The following is a 19196-nucleotide window of genomic DNA, read 5'->3' as shown; positions in this document are numbered from 1 at the left end:
GCGGTTTACCCACTACATAATCGGGCTCTTATTTACCCGACAGACCCTTTTGTCAGGGCGGCCTAGGCGCTCCTACCGAAATTTCGGGTTTTCGTATGTAAATAAACAAAATTAACTAAATTCACTGATTTTTATATTCTCCAAATCTCCTTTGATTCACGCTGCTCGGCGATCTTCTGCTGTTGGCGAGAAGGCGACAGTTTCGTCGGACCGAACGGGACAACAAAGGCCGCGTTCTCCTTTGGTCGTCGGCTGCTTCGGTAGCGGTCCTTAACAATTAGCCAGGGAGGTGAGCTTTGTTCCTTCGTCGGAACCTCCCTAGCGACAGTGGTGACGAATCATCGGATTGTTTGCTCCCCGCAGAGAATTCCGGAAGACACCTCAGTGTTCTTCTCAGGCGAAGCCGTTGCTCTGCCTGCTTCCCTCTCCTTGACTTTTAGCTGTAGAGGAGAACAAGGCGACTTATCCTCTACAGCGAGAGGGGCGGGTGCTTCGGATCCTTTACGGTTAGCTAGGGAAACGAAAACTCCTTTATAATTAGTTTCCCCCGACGGCGATCCCGCACTACAAACACTATGAGTGCCCAAACCACGGGCCGGCACTATCCAACGGATCTCTTCCGTCACACGTGCACTTCGCACAATTGCTGTTGTGGCTGTTAACTGTCCTGGAACGGCTTATCGAGGACGTCTTGTCTTTACTGTGGTCTGTCACTAACTAAAAGTGTACAATGGCCGCCTTCTGCACTCCACTAAAGCAAACACATACCAGCCTAATCACATCTGTCATCGCCGATGCGCAGTATTATCAGCACACATTTTCCAGTAAAAGGAAAGCGATGACCTATCTAATCCCTATGTTACTTAATCACGAAAAATAAAACAAAATTATCTAACCTATCTGCACGAGAAAAACCGTTCACAAACGCGAAGATGTACACAAATTTACAACTAAATGTGAACGGTACCGACCAGCTGTGAGCATAATTTTACGTAAACAAATACACTCTACAGAGTGTTTACCCAAAAAATTGTAATTTCCACTCAGTGCTAAATTTTTACCCTGACGAGTTACACGATACGATCTAGGGTACAGTATCCGACCGCATCAAGAAATCTATTATGCATTTTACTTAGCAGGATTGCCAAAATGAAATCTGTAGTTTGTCCTAAAAAATCTTTTCATCTGTATTTACTCTTTGAAAAATCTGTGGCGATACCTGTATCGAATCAGTTGAGTCGTTTAACCTTTTGCTGGATTATCTATTGAAGATGTTAATTCCTGTGGTTTAAATCAGTCAAACAAGGACCTGTTTACATTTTCTTTAAAAAACGCTAAAAATCATTCTGATATTTTGCATCCAGAAACTTGAACTCTACCGATGTGCACAATGGAAAAACAATTTTCTTCTTCATTTAATGACTTTTGTTGATATATAATGTTATATACATTAAGTCGACCAATGTAGCTGTCTAATTTTCGGACAAAAAATTGAGAATTAACAAAGTCACAGAGCATTACAATTAACGTTTCTGGAAGTAGACTTCAGCCAGACGTGTGCTGGGTGCTAACCTGAGTGCATTACAAACCTTTACCTTTCAGAATGAGCGACCAAAAGTGAAAATATATTTTAATTAGACTGTGCACGCAGACGAAGTCGACATAAATAATGACTTTTGCTGTGAGCCGTAATGTAACACTGCCATTAAACTGTGAAGCAATGTTTGTAAACACGGCTCACAATAAAAGTTATTTTTAAGTCGATTTGGTCAGCGTGCACAGCCTAATATAGCGTGAGGAGAGAGGAAGTATTACTGAAACTAAAAAAAATATTTCTGAAATAGGTTTTGTAACATCACTTCTCAAAAATCTGTATATCTGTACATACACGCAAAAATCTGTATATCTGCACATACAAATTCTTGGTCTTAAACTTGCTGAAAAACCTGTATAAATACAGATTATTCTGTATTTTTGGTAACCCTGTTACTTAGTATGTTGAAAAATCGCACAATAAATATGTTTAGATATGTTTCCAATAAAATAATAACAGAAGATGAAACGCATCTATGACCAATAATAGTTTTTGAAACTAATCAATATTTCGAGGCAGTCGAGGGAGTTCGTGGTAATGATCGAGTATGTTTGTTACAACATACCGACGACCGTGCACAAGTTACTATTACATGGTCATTACAATCTAAAAATGTCAATTTTCCACGAATTATTTACAATTGATATAAAATAAAAATTCATTGCACCGCCGACTAACCCCGCTCTCCTCTTCAGAAGTTTCTCGTTAAAATCACTAGTAATTTTTTAAATAACTACCCTCCAAGAGTGTGTGCACATTTCTGTTAACTAAGAGTAAATAACGTTTCCACGATGTAGCAAGCAATCACGGTGCAAACTGTGTGACTCTGTAGAAAACTAACAAATTCCTTCGATTGTTGAAATAGTTGAGATTGAAACAAGCATCTATACCCGTTTTAGCATGTGGCTTCTTCCAGTGAACTTCCGTGAATGCAGTGCACCGTAAAGTCATCGCAGGAATGGCACGTTCGGAATGTGATCGGTGATTCAAACGGCGGCCCTTGTTCGAGTGCTATATAAAAACTGCGAACCGTACGATTCGGTTTAGTTTACATATACTTTCAAAAACAACCATTTTTTTCTATCAACAATGAAAGGTAAATCATTCGTCCCAATGGGGTGTTAAGTTTGTCGTTCTAATAATGTCAATTTTTTGTCTTTCTCAGGTGTATGGTTGAGCAGTTTTTGTCTGTGCTTACTGCTGATACTCGCTAATGGTCAGATTCTTGACGAGCACGCCGAGGACACACCAACAGGAGATAAGGTTGAGCTAAGTGAAGCATTCATCTTGAATCCTCCGACACCAATGCCAAATTCTGATGCTTCCAAGTCTCCGGTAAGTGAAAACTGGATAACGTCTCCTGAACCCAGAATCCTGGCAGTACCGCAGCCAGTTGTTCCCGTTTCTGGTCCCGTAGAACCCAAAATATGCTCACCGGTACAGGTGTTGTACCAGAAGATCCAAGAACAACTGGCAATAATTATTCAGGAAATCGAAAAACTACAGGAAGAAGGCCGACAGAAAATAGCGGAGAGCGAGAGGAAACAGCAGGCCAACACCGTTGGGCTGTTCCAGCTGTGGACTTTAGCTCAGCAATTGCAAAACTCCCGTTTGTCGCCCGGGCAAAGCATGCAGCCACCGATGGGAGCCAATATGGGGAATGTTCCATGAAAGATGGTTGCAATAATGGAAAATAATGTGCGACGCATGGAGTGAAAAATCTACCACCCGAGCGGAATGAAGAGATATCCTTGGCAATAAAATTAAAAGATGAACTATTGGATGGGCGTGTAGTCTCAGCGGTACTGTTTACCATTGTTTTCTTGGTTAGTGATGAATCTGTTTTATTATAAAACATTCCCGCTTAGAGTGCAAAAGGAAATATTTAAGCAGTCGTGCAAATTATTACCTCCAACATGTGCAAATAAAAAGAGAGCCTTGGATGATAACGAAAATGATACTGACGCCTGTTTGGAGATGACGTTTCTAGTTCAGCATTCCTGGTTATTGGCTGTAATCCCACCAAATAGTTTGTTAAACGTTTTATTTTCTCAGTCAAAATTATGTTCCGTTTTAGACTTCTCCAGTTATCCATTTATCAAAAAGCTTTAAACATTGAAAATGTCTAATGGGACTAGCTTGGGTTAGACGCTATTCTAAAACCTATCGGTGAGACCTATTTGCGGCACGCTTTTCAACACTGCTTCCTCCGCTATTTATTCGTAGATTTTCGTCGTGTGCCGTCGTGTAAAACTAAAAAAGAAATCACTGTTAGACAAAAAACGACTGTTGTGACCGCTTTCGTAAAGTAGAAGGAAATTGAAGAAAAATGGCAATTCCTGTTTGTCTCTTAATTTTAAAAATAATTTTGTTACAAATCACCCTAGAAGTAATAGTAGAAAAATAGCTGTTCGGAGACTTGCTGTCTTTATCAAAGTTATTGGGAATAGAGTTGTAAACAACTTTGTTGAAGACATGAGTGCTATATGTCTTCAGGGCATCGAAATATATTAGGTTATTTGCGAAAAACGCCAACCTTCTGCAAAGTTTTATAGAATAACGGAATATTTATTTATATCCATGGAATGAGTATTCAAAATTTACTATAAAGTAGTTATAATGAAGAAAATTGGATTTAATTAAATTTCATAAATATTTTCTATATATATAGAGCTCTTGTGTCTTCGGCAAAGTTCTCCCCGTCCCTATTGTATTTGGTTAAAATCAAATCTTTTTTTGGAGAATTGTTAATCACTAACATTGGGGTCACCGAAGGATGAAGGCGCACAAGAGAAAGAAGCAAAACGGTTTTTAACTCCATCAATTAACTATTTCTATTTGTATCTCCAGATACTGCAACAGTAATACTTTGTCCCCTGCCTGTACCCCACATTACCTTGAGTTTAGTTAACGCAGTTTCGAAACGAATCCAAGAATAAAATGAGGAAACTGCCCAACGGTGGGTTCAAATGGGTAATTGTCAATGTTACAGCAACAATGGCTTTACTGGAAGAGACTGTCACAAACTTCTAAAGAATAGATTTATGATACCAGCAGATGGATCGTTTGGAATGCTTTGAACTGTGAATAATTTTACTGCTTGTTGCATTATCAGATTGAATAAAATTTTAATATTCCAGGTGCTGGACCGGTTTCATGTTGTTTTTTTAAACATTTTTCCAGGAAGAATTGTTTCAACAATACTCTGATAACCATAAAGATTTTGCTACAAGCTGGGTTAGAAACAAATCTACCCAATTAGTCGAAATTTCATATTTTGAAGTGTCATGTACAAGAGTTTGGCGAAGAAACGAATTCGGCATTGGGAAAGCTTGTCGAGCAAGCAAGGGAACCCTCTTACCACTCCCCCCTTTATCACTACTCCCCTTGGACCACCCTCACACCCGCATTCCCTTCATCCACGCCGGGTACTGAAATAAAATAAAGGATTTCTGACGCATCCTCCACTCTCACTTTACTATCCAAATTTCAAAATATGATCACATGTAGATAACATTGAACTCATGCTGATTGAGCTAATTAAATATTATATTTTTTTTGTTTAGTGTGTCAGTGTCGACTTTTGCGGTAGTCATGCGATACGTGCCAAGTATAATAAGAATGTGATAGCTATTTTTACAATTATATTGAACACAACCAGCTAATGAATCATAGTTTGGATAAATGAGAAAGGTACATTTTGGCACATTTCTTCTTTGTCTTTGGTTCCCCTTGTTCAGATGTAAAAAGGTGTGAGCTTTATTTGCCTCTTTAGGAAATACTATATCAGGACAGCTAGACACTTTGTAATGAATGAGTTTGTAGCGTAGAGAGTAAAGCGGTACGCATTCCCAGAATAAAGAAAATAAGTTGTAGCTCTGATTCGATCATATTATTTTGCTATTAAAGTCGGAGTTGTCGATAAATAAGACATACGCGCAACAGTACATCATCTTATTAGAACAGCGCAGTGGCATATAACCTTTGAATTCCCATTAGGGCGGACTTTGAATGTAGTAGACATTTTTGTGGTGGTAACTTTACAGTAGCAATAATACATGCATAATTTAGCGTTTTTATTTTATTCTGAGTTCGTTACAAATCGACTGCGTCGAATTATGTCAAATATTGTTCCAGGCTGGTTCTGAGACAAACATTGTCTCAGAAAATCATAAAATTGAAACAAAATATTACAGTCCACGTTTTGGATGTATAGTTTTAAAAAGCAGTAAAAGATGTCTGTAAAGTCACACTTTTCCTGATCCAAGAGAGCAGAATGATTTTTGTTAATGAGTGGCGTAGCTCTTTCTAGTATTTCTGCAAAAGAGTGCTTAGGCGTCTTTGAAGGAAACGCTACCGATTCTTCGGACACTGTTTGTATACGGGATATGGTAATACAGCATGTAAACTCTCCCCACAATACGTACACTTTTCAACAATCTCAATGCAAAAGTTATCCTCGCGGTTATCTGCGCAATTGACACTCTGGACCTTATTGTTAAAATGGCACATTTTCTTGTTGTATTTAGTACAATATGGTAATGCATGACGCGCGGTATGAGCAACCGAAGAGGTAGACGATCCTTTTTTGCCTTTCCCATATAGAAAGGTTATGCAATCACTCTGAAAATCGTTAACCTAATCCCGGCCCGGAGGGCCGAGTGTCATATCCCATTCGACTCAGTTCGTCGAGATCGGAAAAAGTCTGTATGTGTGTGTGTGTATGTGTGTATGTATGTGTGTGTATGTGTGTGTATGTGTGTGTGTATGTATGTGCGTATGTGTCAAATAATGTCACTCATTTTTCTCAGAGATGGCTGGACCGATTTGCCCAAACTTAGTCTCAAATGAAAGGTGCAACCTTCCCATCGGCTGCTATTGAATTTTGGATCGATCGGAATTCTGGTTCCGGAATTACGGGTTTCAGAGTGCGGCCACACAGAAATTTCGCATAAAAATTATAGGAAAAATTAAAAATAGAATTTTTATTTTTGATGCTAAATGTATTCAATGTGCATAAAACGTCGAGATTTGATGCAAACACGAAAAAAAATTGACGAAGATTCACTTTTTTGGATTTTGCACATTTTTGCCTTTCTCATATAGAAAGGTTATGCAATCACTCTGAAAATCGTCAACCTAATCCCGGCCCGGAGGGCCGAGTGTCATATCCCATTCGACTCAGTTCGTCGAGATCGGAAAAAGTCTGTATGTGTGTGTGTATGTGTGTATGTGTGTATGTATGTGTGTGTATGTGTGTGTGTATGTGTGTATGTGTGTGTATGTATGTGCGTATGTGTCAAATAATGTCACTCATTTTTCTCAGAGATGGCTGGACCGATTTGCCCAAACTTAGTCTCAAATGAAAGGTGCAACCTTCCCATCGGCTGCTATTGAATTTTGGATCGATCGGAATTCTGGTTCCGGAATTACGGGTTTCAGAGTGCGGCCACACAGAAATTTCTCATATAAACTATAGGAAAAATTAAAAATAGAATTTTTATTTTTGATGCTAAATGTGTTCAAGGTGCATAAAACGTCGAGATTTGATGCAAACACGAAAAAAAATTTGACGACGATTCACTTTCTTGGATATTGGCACATTTTTGCCTTTCTCATATAGAAAGGTTATGCAATCACTCTGAAAAACGTCAACCTAATCCCGGCCCGGTAAATTTTTTTTTCGACTCGCATAAGGTTTCTGGATTTTAACAGGGGCGTAGTTGATAGTTTACGGAGAGGGGTTACACCCCCCCCCTCTACTGTTCACTCCCCTCCTTTAAAAATCTCCTTAAATCAGCCCTCAGACCACCACCCCATCCAGCCCTCATACCCCTCCCTTTCAACCCCATCATCTTTAAACCACCACTATCACAAAGCATACCAATTTAAGCTGGGGAGTCGTTCGTTCATGGGACTTTCGTCCTTCTCACATACCCACCCCCGCATGACAAAATGAGTTAGCAAGCAGATAACATTGATCTAATGCTGATTAGGCTAATGGAGTATGATATTTTTTTTGTTTCAAGTGTTTCACCGTCGACACGTAGCTCATCAAGTTCGTGGCTGGCATGCCATTGTGTATAAGTGCAAAGTGTACTAAGAATGTAATGGACATTTCCACAAGTATGTTGAACATAAAAAGCCTCCGTGCCATAGTTTAGAGAAATGAGAAAGGCACAATTGCACCGCTAGGTGGATTAAAACAGGTTTTTATTTCGATTATGGAGGTTTTAACCTTAAGGTCATTTGCCTCTTCGGGTTAGAAAAATCTCTTATGAAAAATTTCTAACCCTATGTGCGGGCTTGGGACACGAACGTAGATGCGCTGCATACAAGGCAATCGATTTACCAACTACGCTACGCCCACCCCTAGAGACGATCCTTTTCGAAGATGACGTAATTAAGGGGATCCTGGATTCGGCAGAAAATAAAGCAATATGTGAGATTTTTTTTGCGAAAAACCGAAAAGACATACGAGCTTCTGCTTTTGATCTTTAATTTGTTATTTATCGATAATTAGAAAATGATTTTTTTTTCGAAAATTCAAAATGGCAGTTCTCGTTGGCCTTTGCAAGTGCAGGGCCTCTCGTAGTTAACTGATATGAGAAATGAATATAATTTATCAAAATAGATAAAATTTCTTTATCTTGATTCAACCTTCCATAACTCGAACTAATTTTGGATTTGATTTGGATTTATGTTAGGGACCATTCATATACTACGTGGACCAAAATACCTTCATTTTGACCCCCTCCTCCCCTTGCGTGGACATACCACTCACCCCATAATGTCCACGTGGACTTTACCGAATTTTTGTCAAGTAATATTATAAAGAAGGTTTCTAATGTTATGAATTCGTATTGTGTTCGACTGTTTTGATACTGGGTGCAATCTGAAAAATCGAATAAAAACATAATTCAAACGCTGTGAGTTTTCTTAGACATTTGTGAAAATCACAAAAATTAAAAATTTTATGCCTAAACGACACTTTTTTGCATCTATTGTTTAAGCAAACTTTGAACTTCAATTGGCCCATGTAAAATCAAACGGATGATTTAAAGTTCTAAAATAGCTGCTGAAAACCACGCGCCAAAAATCTGATTTTTATCGGTGACGTAATTCTAAATTTGCCACAATCCACCAAACTGTGATTGACAGAATGACGAAATATAATCATGTTCTGTTTAATTTTACATAAAAGATGTACTTTCCATGCGCAGTGCCATAAAATTACACCCTTCAACATTTTAAACAAACACCACATGTGGAGTAAAATTATTTGACTCGAAAATTTCAACGACATGTAGAATTAAATTCAAACGTAAAACTGTCATTTTTGATTGTATATGTCATGGTCAGGAGACGTAAATTTATTTTTTCTAGGTGTAGGGGAAGATGGGGTAAAACGCACCCCCGGGGCAAAATGCACCCCTTGCTTAAATCGAAAACTGCTGAAAAGTTTGATAACCGTACATCAAGAGCAGCTCGAGAAATTATCAAAAAACAATAACGTGCTCTTCTCATGTAATTATCGTGGCTCGTGTAACAAGGATTTTCAGCTCTTATAAATGCTGTTTTCCTATTATATTAGTGCATTACAGTTCCATTTATACCGTTGTCCATTATTCTGTCGCACTATATGTGAAAAATCTATTATTTAGTTAATTTTTTGCTAAATTAATATCTCTGTTTCATCGGGGGCAAAATACCCTCTTCTTTGATTTTGCTGATTTTTCAATCGAACACAGAAAAATTGTTCTGAAAACTTACGCATTGCATAACCTAAGGCTATTTAATGGCACACTTTTGTGAAATCTCGTCAGAAAACAAAACTACATGCTTGGTCACCGAGCATTCTGCCCCATTGTTTTGGTGCATTTTGCCCCCGCGTTTTGTCCCGCTTATTTTTAAAAAGGTGATTTTCAATGATTTTGAAAAATTGAGTATTTTTAATGTTTTTGAATATTTTACAAAGCGTTATGATTGTGATTACAGAGAACAATGTTGGCTAAACGATATCATTAATTAAATTCTTCAAATTGATGTTCCATATCTGAGTTATGATAATATTTCCCCCTAAGGTGCGTTTTACCCCATCTTCCCCTACATATAGAAGATTGAATCTAGTGTTTCTGGGAGCAACATTGTGCTCGGTGTTGATTTCCACTGAGAATGTGGTATGCACACACTATGCTATTAGGAGCTCTTTAAGTGTTGCACAGTTTTGGGATAATTTGTAGGAAAACATCAAACGCTTATGCCAATGATTCAAATTGGTTCTACGACTTCATTAGGACGAATTTCGCGCCAAATCGTATTCGGAGTTGGCAGCACCCTTTCAGATTCTAATGAAACTTTCTGTACATGAAGACATTGTCACAAAAAGCCACTTTGCATATTCTGTTTTTCCAAAAATGATCTAGACTGTTTTTTGAAAAGGGCCAAACTTTTTTTTACCAATTTTTTTCAAATGCCTATAGTCTAAAAATGACATATCCTACAAAAAAAATGTTGTAGGAGTGGTTTTTATATAATTAGTCAAATTTTCGAATAAAAATATTGAAAAAATTCTTCATTGACTCCTACACTGAAAAAAATCTATTTTAAAAATTTTAAGTCGATTTACAAAAAAAAAACATTTTTGATTTGGATGAAATTTTGTTCCAAGATAGATAATTATGTTCTCTATCTACCCTCAAAAATTCGAGTTGGGCACTTTCAAGATAAAAAAAAAATATTTGAAAAAAAATGTTCTTGTCCAAACTGATTTTTTTCAGTGTATTTTTATCGAAAACTAAACCAATGAAAGTCATAATCATCTCAGAATCCAATAAAACTCAGTTTGTGAGACGATATTGTCTAATTTAGCAGCTAAGCATAATTTTATTAAGGGGTTAACTACTTTTTCATTTTTCATGAAATCGAATTCATTTTATTACTTTTTCTGAAAGTAAAAATCCTTGAGAATGTTTTACCAAATTTTTGACGTAGGACTACGTTTTCGATATGGGGGTGCACTTTGCAAATTCTACAAAAATGGTATGTAACGAAAAGTGGTCCAATTTAAACGCATATAATTCAGCCATCTCACGATAAATTTTCAATTTGTTTGAACAAATCACCCCGAAATTGTTCTAAAAATTGATTCCAATATATAGGCCTAAAGATTTTTGATATCATGGCATTAAAAATTTAAATAATGTAAAACCTAGTCAAAATATTGCGCATTTACACACAGAAGATAGCGCTTCCCTAGTCCAGCACGACAAATTTGTGTACCTAGCGCGCCACGCTACTACGAATGACGTCATCATCGACTATTTAAAGAACGGATTTGGCCGAACAAGCTCAGTTGCCTGTTGAACGGCAGGCAGAGCAGATCACTGCGCTGTGTGTTTTCACAGCCAGTGTAGCTGAGTTAGAAGTCCGTTACACTGGCTGTGGAGGCACGCTACCTAGTGTCGTCAAAGACGCGACTGAGCTTGTCCGTTCAAATACTATGGTTTCTTTTGTGTTGTGCTCGTTTCCAGAACATTATTATGTACAATCTCGAACACAATTATTCGTACACAAAATCGCTTGTACATTCGAGTTCCATTCGCAAACACGGTTAACATAGTGTCATGCTACTAGCCGTCTCTTTCGCTCTACGCATCATCATCAGTGTTGACTAATTTTGCTTTGTGCGTTTGGGTTCAGGAATGCCATTATGCCAGATTTATCTGGCACAACCACAGTTTTTTGCAGCTTCCAGACAAAAATACAAACCTCTCAGCCTGCCAGATTTTTAAATTATAGAAGTGTTTGCACACACATTTCGGAAATTTGGGGCGTATTTTCCCAATTTTAACAAAAATCGATTGATAAGTTTCGATTACTTTGAGGTCGCTGTTAAGTGACAGATTTTGCCAGACATTTTTAGTTGATCTGCCAGATATTCTTTGAAAAATAGTGGCAACCCTGCTTGGGTTCAATGTTTGAGGAGAATGTGTAGGTAGGTATAATTTGTTAGCGGTTGTATGCGTATTAGATTGGTTCAATTTTTGACTTTTAGCTCCACCAGGCTTCATTGATTCCTTTTATGGCCCTTAGTAATTCTGCAAATTTTGATACGGATTGGTTGTGTCTACGGACCCTCCAAAAATTTCAAAGTTTATATGAATATTAGTATGGAAAATCGGTTAAAATTAAAAATAAATTCTCCTCATCAATCAATTCATGAGAAAACTATATATTTCTAAAGGTATTCTTCTACTGAACACATTCGTGGAACATTGTAAGTTTGTGAAAATTCTCTGAGAAAAGTTATTAACTAAAGAAGCAACATAGCCTCAAAAGAAGTGGATTTTATTATTAATCATAGCAACCCTGTTTTAATAGCTCCATCGTTATACAAGTGTAAACTAGGCTTGCCACCCACCGCTCCCGTATGGCAGATGCAGTTATTCAAACAGGGTTGCAATGATTAATAATAAAATCCACTTGTTTTGAAGCCATGCTGTTTTTAGTTAATAACTTTTCTCAGCGAATTTTCACAAACTTACAATGTTCCGCGAATGTGTTCAGTAGAAGAATACCTTTAGAAATATATAGTTTTCTGATGAATTGATTGATGAGGTGATTTTTAAGATTTTAATTTTAACCAATTTTCCATACTAATTTCCATATAAACATTGAAATTTTTGGAGGGTCCGTAAACACAACCGATCGGTACCAAAATTTGCAGATATACTAAGGGCCATAAAAGGAATCAATAAAGGCTGGTGGAGCTACTAGTCAAAAATTGAACCAGTCTAATGCGTATGCAGGATACGCAACCTGTGTTTTCGTTGCGCAAAGAGGAAAACTTTCTTAGCAACATATTTACGCGGATTGATGAAACCACAACGAAAGTTTATTATTTACGTTCGATCAATTCATTGATTCATTTCCACTTCGCTTCAGTCTATCCTATTTTGATTCTGCTATTAGCTACAAACTACAAAGCCCATTTATAAATGAATACACTGCCACTTGAAAAACTGTTGCAAAAACTATCTAAGTCCATATATAAAATTGAGTTCGATTCTTGTATATTTCTAGTTTCGATATATGATTAAGACTTTAGGAAAGTTACAATAATGGTAAAATATAACTAGAAAGCTTGGTCTATACTTGAAATGTGATTATATTGTCTAAAATTTGATTTTTCTTCACCGGTCCTGGTTTTTTATCACACACCATCGAAAAGTTTTTACAATTTTAAGAGCTGATCTTGTGCTGTAAAGATTTAGTTCCAGATATTAGCACGGTCACGGATTTCTGTCTTCTTTCTTCAGATCTTCTCAAATAAATTTAATAGGATTTGATCACCTACTACAAATGAAATGACCTGATAACCAAGAATGTTTGGTTCAATATGTAACATTCGATGTTGATTGGTTGTGCTTAACCCTCCAGAAGCCGCGCATATGACCCACTAAACGAGTAGCCGCTGATGCTCTGAGGCGATTTCGCTAGGGTTTCGGGAAAAAGCCATAACTCCGACAATTATCAATTTATTTTTATAAACTTATGCTTATGTTTATTTTATTGAAAAATATACTGTACCAAAATATTATAAGTTTGATGTAATGAAATCATTGCTTTATTCCTTTACATAAATTCAAACTTTCTTGACATTTTTATCACTAAAAGGTATGTAACCCCTTAATCAAGAATCCCATTAAAAAGAGTTTATGTCGTTAAACAAATATTCCATTATTACTTTTTTATTTTCTTGTTTAGTGCTGAAGAAGAATCATAGAAAGAAATAACCACCAAACATTATGTATTGAATTTTACATAATTATTTATTTATTTTTATATATTACATTTGTCTTAAAACTATCTTCGTGCATGCTATTTTGTATTATTTCTATACATTTGTTTCATCTTCTGAATTAGAATACCTTTTCGTCTCTACTTCGCCACTAGGAATAGGCACAAATAGGTGGAATTTTTAAGTTCCAGATATTGTTTTGAAGTTATTATACAGCTCTTCGAGTTCTTCTGACATTTTGTTGTACTGTTCAGTGAATATGCAGCAGAAAATTAATTTTGTGATATTTTTATCAGTTTGTTATATAACTCTCGGGGACTTGTTATGGTATTTCCATAGTCGCGAGCAAGACTGACTCTTTTTGCCATTCGCTTGAGAGTGCCACCAATAGCATCACAGGGTCTTTTTCCATGGGATGCTGCAACAAGATGCCATTCTGCGCATAATTCATACTTGTATAACTATAAATATACAAGATTCGAAAACAATGTTATATATGGACTTAGATGCGTTATTGTAACGGTTTTTCGAAATGCAATAAATTCATTCATAAACAGGCTTTGTAGTATGTACCTATACTAAGAAACGCATGCAATCGCTAACAAACAGGGATGCCACAGTGAAATTTTTGTTTCGGTCAAAAATATCTTTTTACCATCTGTGATAACTGAAACAGGAAAAAATCTGTGAAAAAATTCCGAAAAATCACAATATTTCCAAAAATCTGTGGAATGTTCATCAAAATGCCAAAAATCTACCATCTGCGAAAAAGAATCTGTGATGAAAAATCTGTGAATATGGTAACCCTGCTAACAAAGTCGATATACCTACCAACACATTCACCTCAAACATTGAACCCAAGCGCACAAAGCAAAATGAGTAAACGCTGATGATGATGTGTAGAGTTAAAGAGACAACTAGTACCACGACATTATGTTAACCGTGTTTGCAAATGGAACTCGAATGTACAAGCGATTGTGTTCGAGCTGAGTCGCGTGTTGGACAGCACTAGGTAGCCTACCTCCACAGCCAGTGTAACGGACTTCTCACTCAGCTACATTGACTGTGAAAACACACAGCGCAGTGATCTGCTCCGCTTTCCGTTCAACAGGCAACTGAGCTTGTCCGGCCAAAACCGTTCTTTAAGGTGAAGCGATGCCAAAATGACAACAAAGGTTCGGTTATGTTCGGGTATGTTCGGGTTACGTTCAGCATCTGTGTGCGTCTAGAACGTACTATGGAGATAGGAGATGGCACGCACACAAGCGTATCGTTCAGCAATCAGCTGACTGGTTTTTGTACCACATGTTTCATTTGTTTTGAAAAATAAAAAGGTTCAAATTTTCCAAACAAATTAAAATTCCGCGAAGAGAATCTATTCATCTGCATGTGCTAACATGCTTACATGCAGTGATACAATGTATAAGCAAACTGAGATAAGACATTTAAGTTACAAACGATTTTGTCTTGCGCGCCAATGCAATGTTTTGATTTTGACGATGAAATAAAAAGAAGAAGCAAAAACGACGGTATCCATTTTAGCTGCCACCTTGTGACTCTATTCAGCATGTACTTAAATAGTCGATGATGACGTCATTCATAGAAGCGTAGCGCGCTAGGCACACAAATATGTCGTGCCGGACTTGAGAAGCGCTATCGTCTGTGTGTAAATGCGCGATATTTTGACAAGGTTGAGCATTATTTAAATTTTTAATGCAATGATATCAAAAAATCTTTGGGTTTATCTATTGGAATCTATTCTTAGAAGTATTTCGGGGCGATATGTGCAAAAAAATTGAAAATTTATCATGAGATGGCTGAATTATATGCGCTTAAAATTGGACCACTTTTCGTTACATTCCATTTTTGTAGAATTTGCAAAGTGCACCCCCATATCGAAAACAAAGACGTAGTCCTACATCAAAAATTGGTAAAAAAAGTTTGGCCCTTTTCAAAAGACAGTCTAGATCATTTTTGGAAAAACAAAGTATGACAAAGTTCTCATGTACAGAAAGTTTCATTAAAATCTGAGAGGGTGCTGCCAAGATTTGTTCGAGTTGGCGCGAAATTCGTCTACGAAACACCGAGCAGACAGAAAAACTAACTGCGTTATACACATACACGCACGAGCCGCAGCACAATGCGCTTGGATCGTTCACCCTCAAGCGAAACTTATGTACGCAACTTTGCAGTCACGTTGTTATGTGTCGCTTTAGCTCAGTCAGTAAGGGGGTGTCTTTGGTGAGTCAATGATTTTCGGTTCAAATCTTGGTATTATTTAATGCGTTTTTATTTTTGATGTCAGTATGGTCACCAACACATACGTGTTATTTTAGTATGATTTGTGACCAATAGTAAATTAATCATACGCATAATTTTACACTATTGTTCGCGTTCCCTTTATGTGCAGTATAGTTAACATAATTTTACATAAATTTTTTATCTGTGCGTTTTATAAAACTGAGCATCTTGTTAGCTTTGTGAATAATTGAGTTATAATGATCAATAAAATTTAACTTCGAATCTAATATAACTCCTAAATCCCTGATTCTTCCATATTTTACTACAGTCTGATTTCCTAAGGTAATCTCAACATTCGGTGTTTGTCGTTTTCGGCTAAAGGTTGTTGAATAACATTTTTTCACGTTTAGTTGTAAGAGGCTTTTTTGACACCACGTGTGGAAAATTTGTACGTCGTTTTGAAATGTATTAATATTCTCGGCGTTTCCAAGTAAAGTTTCATATCGTCCGCATAAATTAATATTTTCAGCATTTTGAGAATGATGGAGATATCGTTCACGTATAAACCTTGTGCAACTCCTGAGGTGACTTCAATTGGATTAGATTGCTTTCCTTTAAATTTAATTATTTGCTGACGGTTGGAGATATGATTCTAACCATGTAAGTAGCCAAGCTCAATTTCTACCTTTTTCCATTTATAAAGTAACATTGGGATGTCTATGCGATCAAATGCTTTACTAAAGTCTGAGAGATAACGCGAATGAGAGATAACAGTATTGTAACGTTTCGAAAGAACACAAAATTGCCTAGAAGGATACTACTGACTTTTATCGAATTTTTTCAGTGGAACCTAGTCGGAATAAAATAGTTAACAACAAAAATCAAACAATGATTTATTGGACAAAAATATTTACGGTTCCTAAAAAACTAATCAGTTCAGTTTGAGTTGATTTATTTCATTAATATACAAAATTGTTTGAACGGTTTGAAACGATACATGTGAGTTGTATCATTTTCAATTTGAATTTGAGTTCATAAAAGGTACATTAAATGACGAAATAATCGTTCTCGATAGATGCTGAATATGTTCTGTTTTTGTTTCGGTGATTTTTTACAGGGAAACAACTTTTCGAACATTTTTAGGAAAATAATTGAAATAATTTTTTTATGGATTATTCGACAAACATATTTACGATTGCTAAAAAAACTGATTGTTGAGTTTTAGTAAATTGATGTCATGGTTATGAACAGATCGAAGAAATGCAGGAAAGTTGTGTAATTTTGAATTCAACATTGTGTTCATAAAAGGTACATTAAATCTCCCAGTAATCGTTGCCGATAGATGCTGTACCTGTTTCGAATAGACTTGATTATTGTTTAGATGATATTGTCAGAGGAAATCATCTTATCGTACGTTACTGAAAAAACTCATATGATTATAGTTACCCCGCTGGTCAAAAATGTCAATTTTTTAACACATGTAACACTTTTAATTATAATATGCACCAATTTATGCGCAGCATCACTTCCACATCCGCGAAATGTTCAAAGAATTGAAATACATCCAATATTACAGGAGTTTAATTCCTCAAAACATGAAAATACAAAAAAATGAGAAAGAAGCCCAACACAAAAATACAGAGAGAAAATAAAGCTCTTGAAATAACCGTCAGATTGTCGGATCTAGACATAACATAGATTATGTCGCCGTCTACGAATACAACTCAGCCTAAAATATGTTTTCCGCTGAAACTATGGAAGCTTGTTTCTAAAATCGACTGCGTGACGAGATGACGGGATAAAAAAACTCCCACGATTATTATGTAATCGTTACCAATTGCGGAAAAATCTGAAAAATCGATAAAAGTCTCACCCTCGGAAGCTAAGCAACAGAAAATGAACTTCTGTCTCTGGCAACAAAAGCGAACTTTCTACCACCCACCACTTTTCCCACTCAGCTTCAACTTCCCCAATACTCTCACGGTAGCAATGGAAACTGAACTGGATACAGTTGCTAGTAGTGGACGGAAATTTGTGTAAACATAATATACACAAGTGAAAATCGTCGTTGCGTAGGTGTTTTGGGGCGGAGCTAAAAACTTTGAAATGGAGTGAGTGAATGTTCGGAGTTGGGGCTTATGTAGAAAACCAGGTGCCCTTGCTCGAAAGAATCGCCCACCCAGCGCGTGTCCTTGCTTTGCCCCATCAGTAGATACGTAGTGCATTAATTTCTGCAAGGATGGTTTCACAGGATTTGCGCTAATTTTGTCTATTTATAGCTTAAGTTGTACTGCAGGAGAGAGGGTGATAGACGACCCCCAAGAAAATATCGCCCTTGCTGGAATTGTGCAGCCAATAAACTTTACGTTTGATTTTTGTTAATAAGCTCAACCAACGTTGTTTAACTTTACAATAAACGCTAGAATAAATCGATTTTAAGAATAATTGAAAAATTCAAATATAATACACAAATATGAACACGCGAGGAAATTCATTGTGCAAAATTTTAAGTAATCGAATGGAGCTGACTTTGCGAAGATCACTTGATTCACAGCTTTCAAAAATCGATTTTTTTTTCCTCCAATCGATAACTATACTATCCAAAAAATATAATCCTGAAATTTGAAAGTCGAACTGAGAATAATTTCGGAGTATGCGTCCGGGAAGCAGATCGCGGGCTGCAGCGCTAGGTGCTTGTGGCGCGCCTCTCGTGCGGTGACGTCGGTTTCTCCCGTCGCACCTCTCGTGGGGTGACGGGAATAAAATTTAGAGCGCGTTTTATCGAAACCACTTTGTTCAGTCGGTAAACACGATTGCGAACTATAGGTACGCTACACTTATTAAGCTCAACATACATTAATTTTTTAGATTAAACTCACCGCTTGTGTTACTATGAAGGTTTTAGACTACTTTGGCTGTGGAATGTATTTAACTCATACAAATTTTTTGTGTACCCGAATTTTACACTGATAGTTCTCGGTCGACAATTTTTTGCCTTAATTTTCCGTTTAAAGCGACCACAAAATTCTAGATCCTTTTTCATATTACCTAAATTGGAGGAATATCGTTGTCGTTAGGTATACGGGTCGGAGAAACTGATCGCTTTGTTCTTGCATAGAACTATTGTGAACCCCCTTAATTGTGATACCAGTGGCGTAGTAGCGGGGAGTGTTTTGAGGACAAAACTCCCCCCGAAATATTCTATCCATTGAAAAATATAATATGTTCGTCAAACATGTGCCAATTTTTTTAAATAGAATTCTCTAAGTTACTTTTGAAACAGTTTTCTTTTAAGAATATTTTATAAGTTACTTGTAGTGAAAATTTGCGCCAGGCCTCGTCACCTACCGGTAAGCCCGTTGAGAAGGCTAGGTCCACGGGCATTAGTATCGGGGGAAATTCCGCCACCGGGGAACTATCAATCGGAGTAAGGTGAGTTCACCTCCGGGGACTATCCGAATAGATCTCGACATAGCTGGGATCTAAATATCTAACATATTAGTGTACTTTCGACAGTTCTAGTGATCATTTATGATTGCAAGACCTGCGTTTCAGTCA

The 19196-nt window shown here is 36.9% G+C and overlaps 1 protein-coding gene across 1 annotated transcript; it reads left to right on the top strand.

Moving 5' to 3' along the window:
• The first annotated feature begins 2625 nt into the window (after positions 1 to 2625).
• Positions 2626 to 3549, top strand: LOC131678460 (uncharacterized). Its single transcript, XM_058958635.1, has 2 exons — positions 2626 to 2690; positions 2760 to 3549. The coding sequence occupies exons 1-2, from the start codon at positions 2684 to 2686 to the stop codon at positions 3263 to 3265; spliced, it is 513 nt and encodes a 170-aa protein (XP_058814618.1). The 5' UTR covers positions 2626 to 2683; the 3' UTR covers positions 3266 to 3549.
• Positions 3550 to 19196: the final 15647 nt, after the last annotated feature.

The sequence above is a fragment of the Topomyia yanbarensis genome, chromosome 2 (assembly GCF_030247195.1).
Source record: "Topomyia yanbarensis strain Yona2022 chromosome 2, ASM3024719v1, whole genome shotgun sequence".
NCBI classification, from domain to species: Eukaryota; Metazoa; Arthropoda; class Insecta; order Diptera; family Culicidae; genus Topomyia; species Topomyia yanbarensis.
Note: the sequence above shows the minus strand (reverse complement) of the source record. Positions and strands in the feature narration are given on the sequence as shown.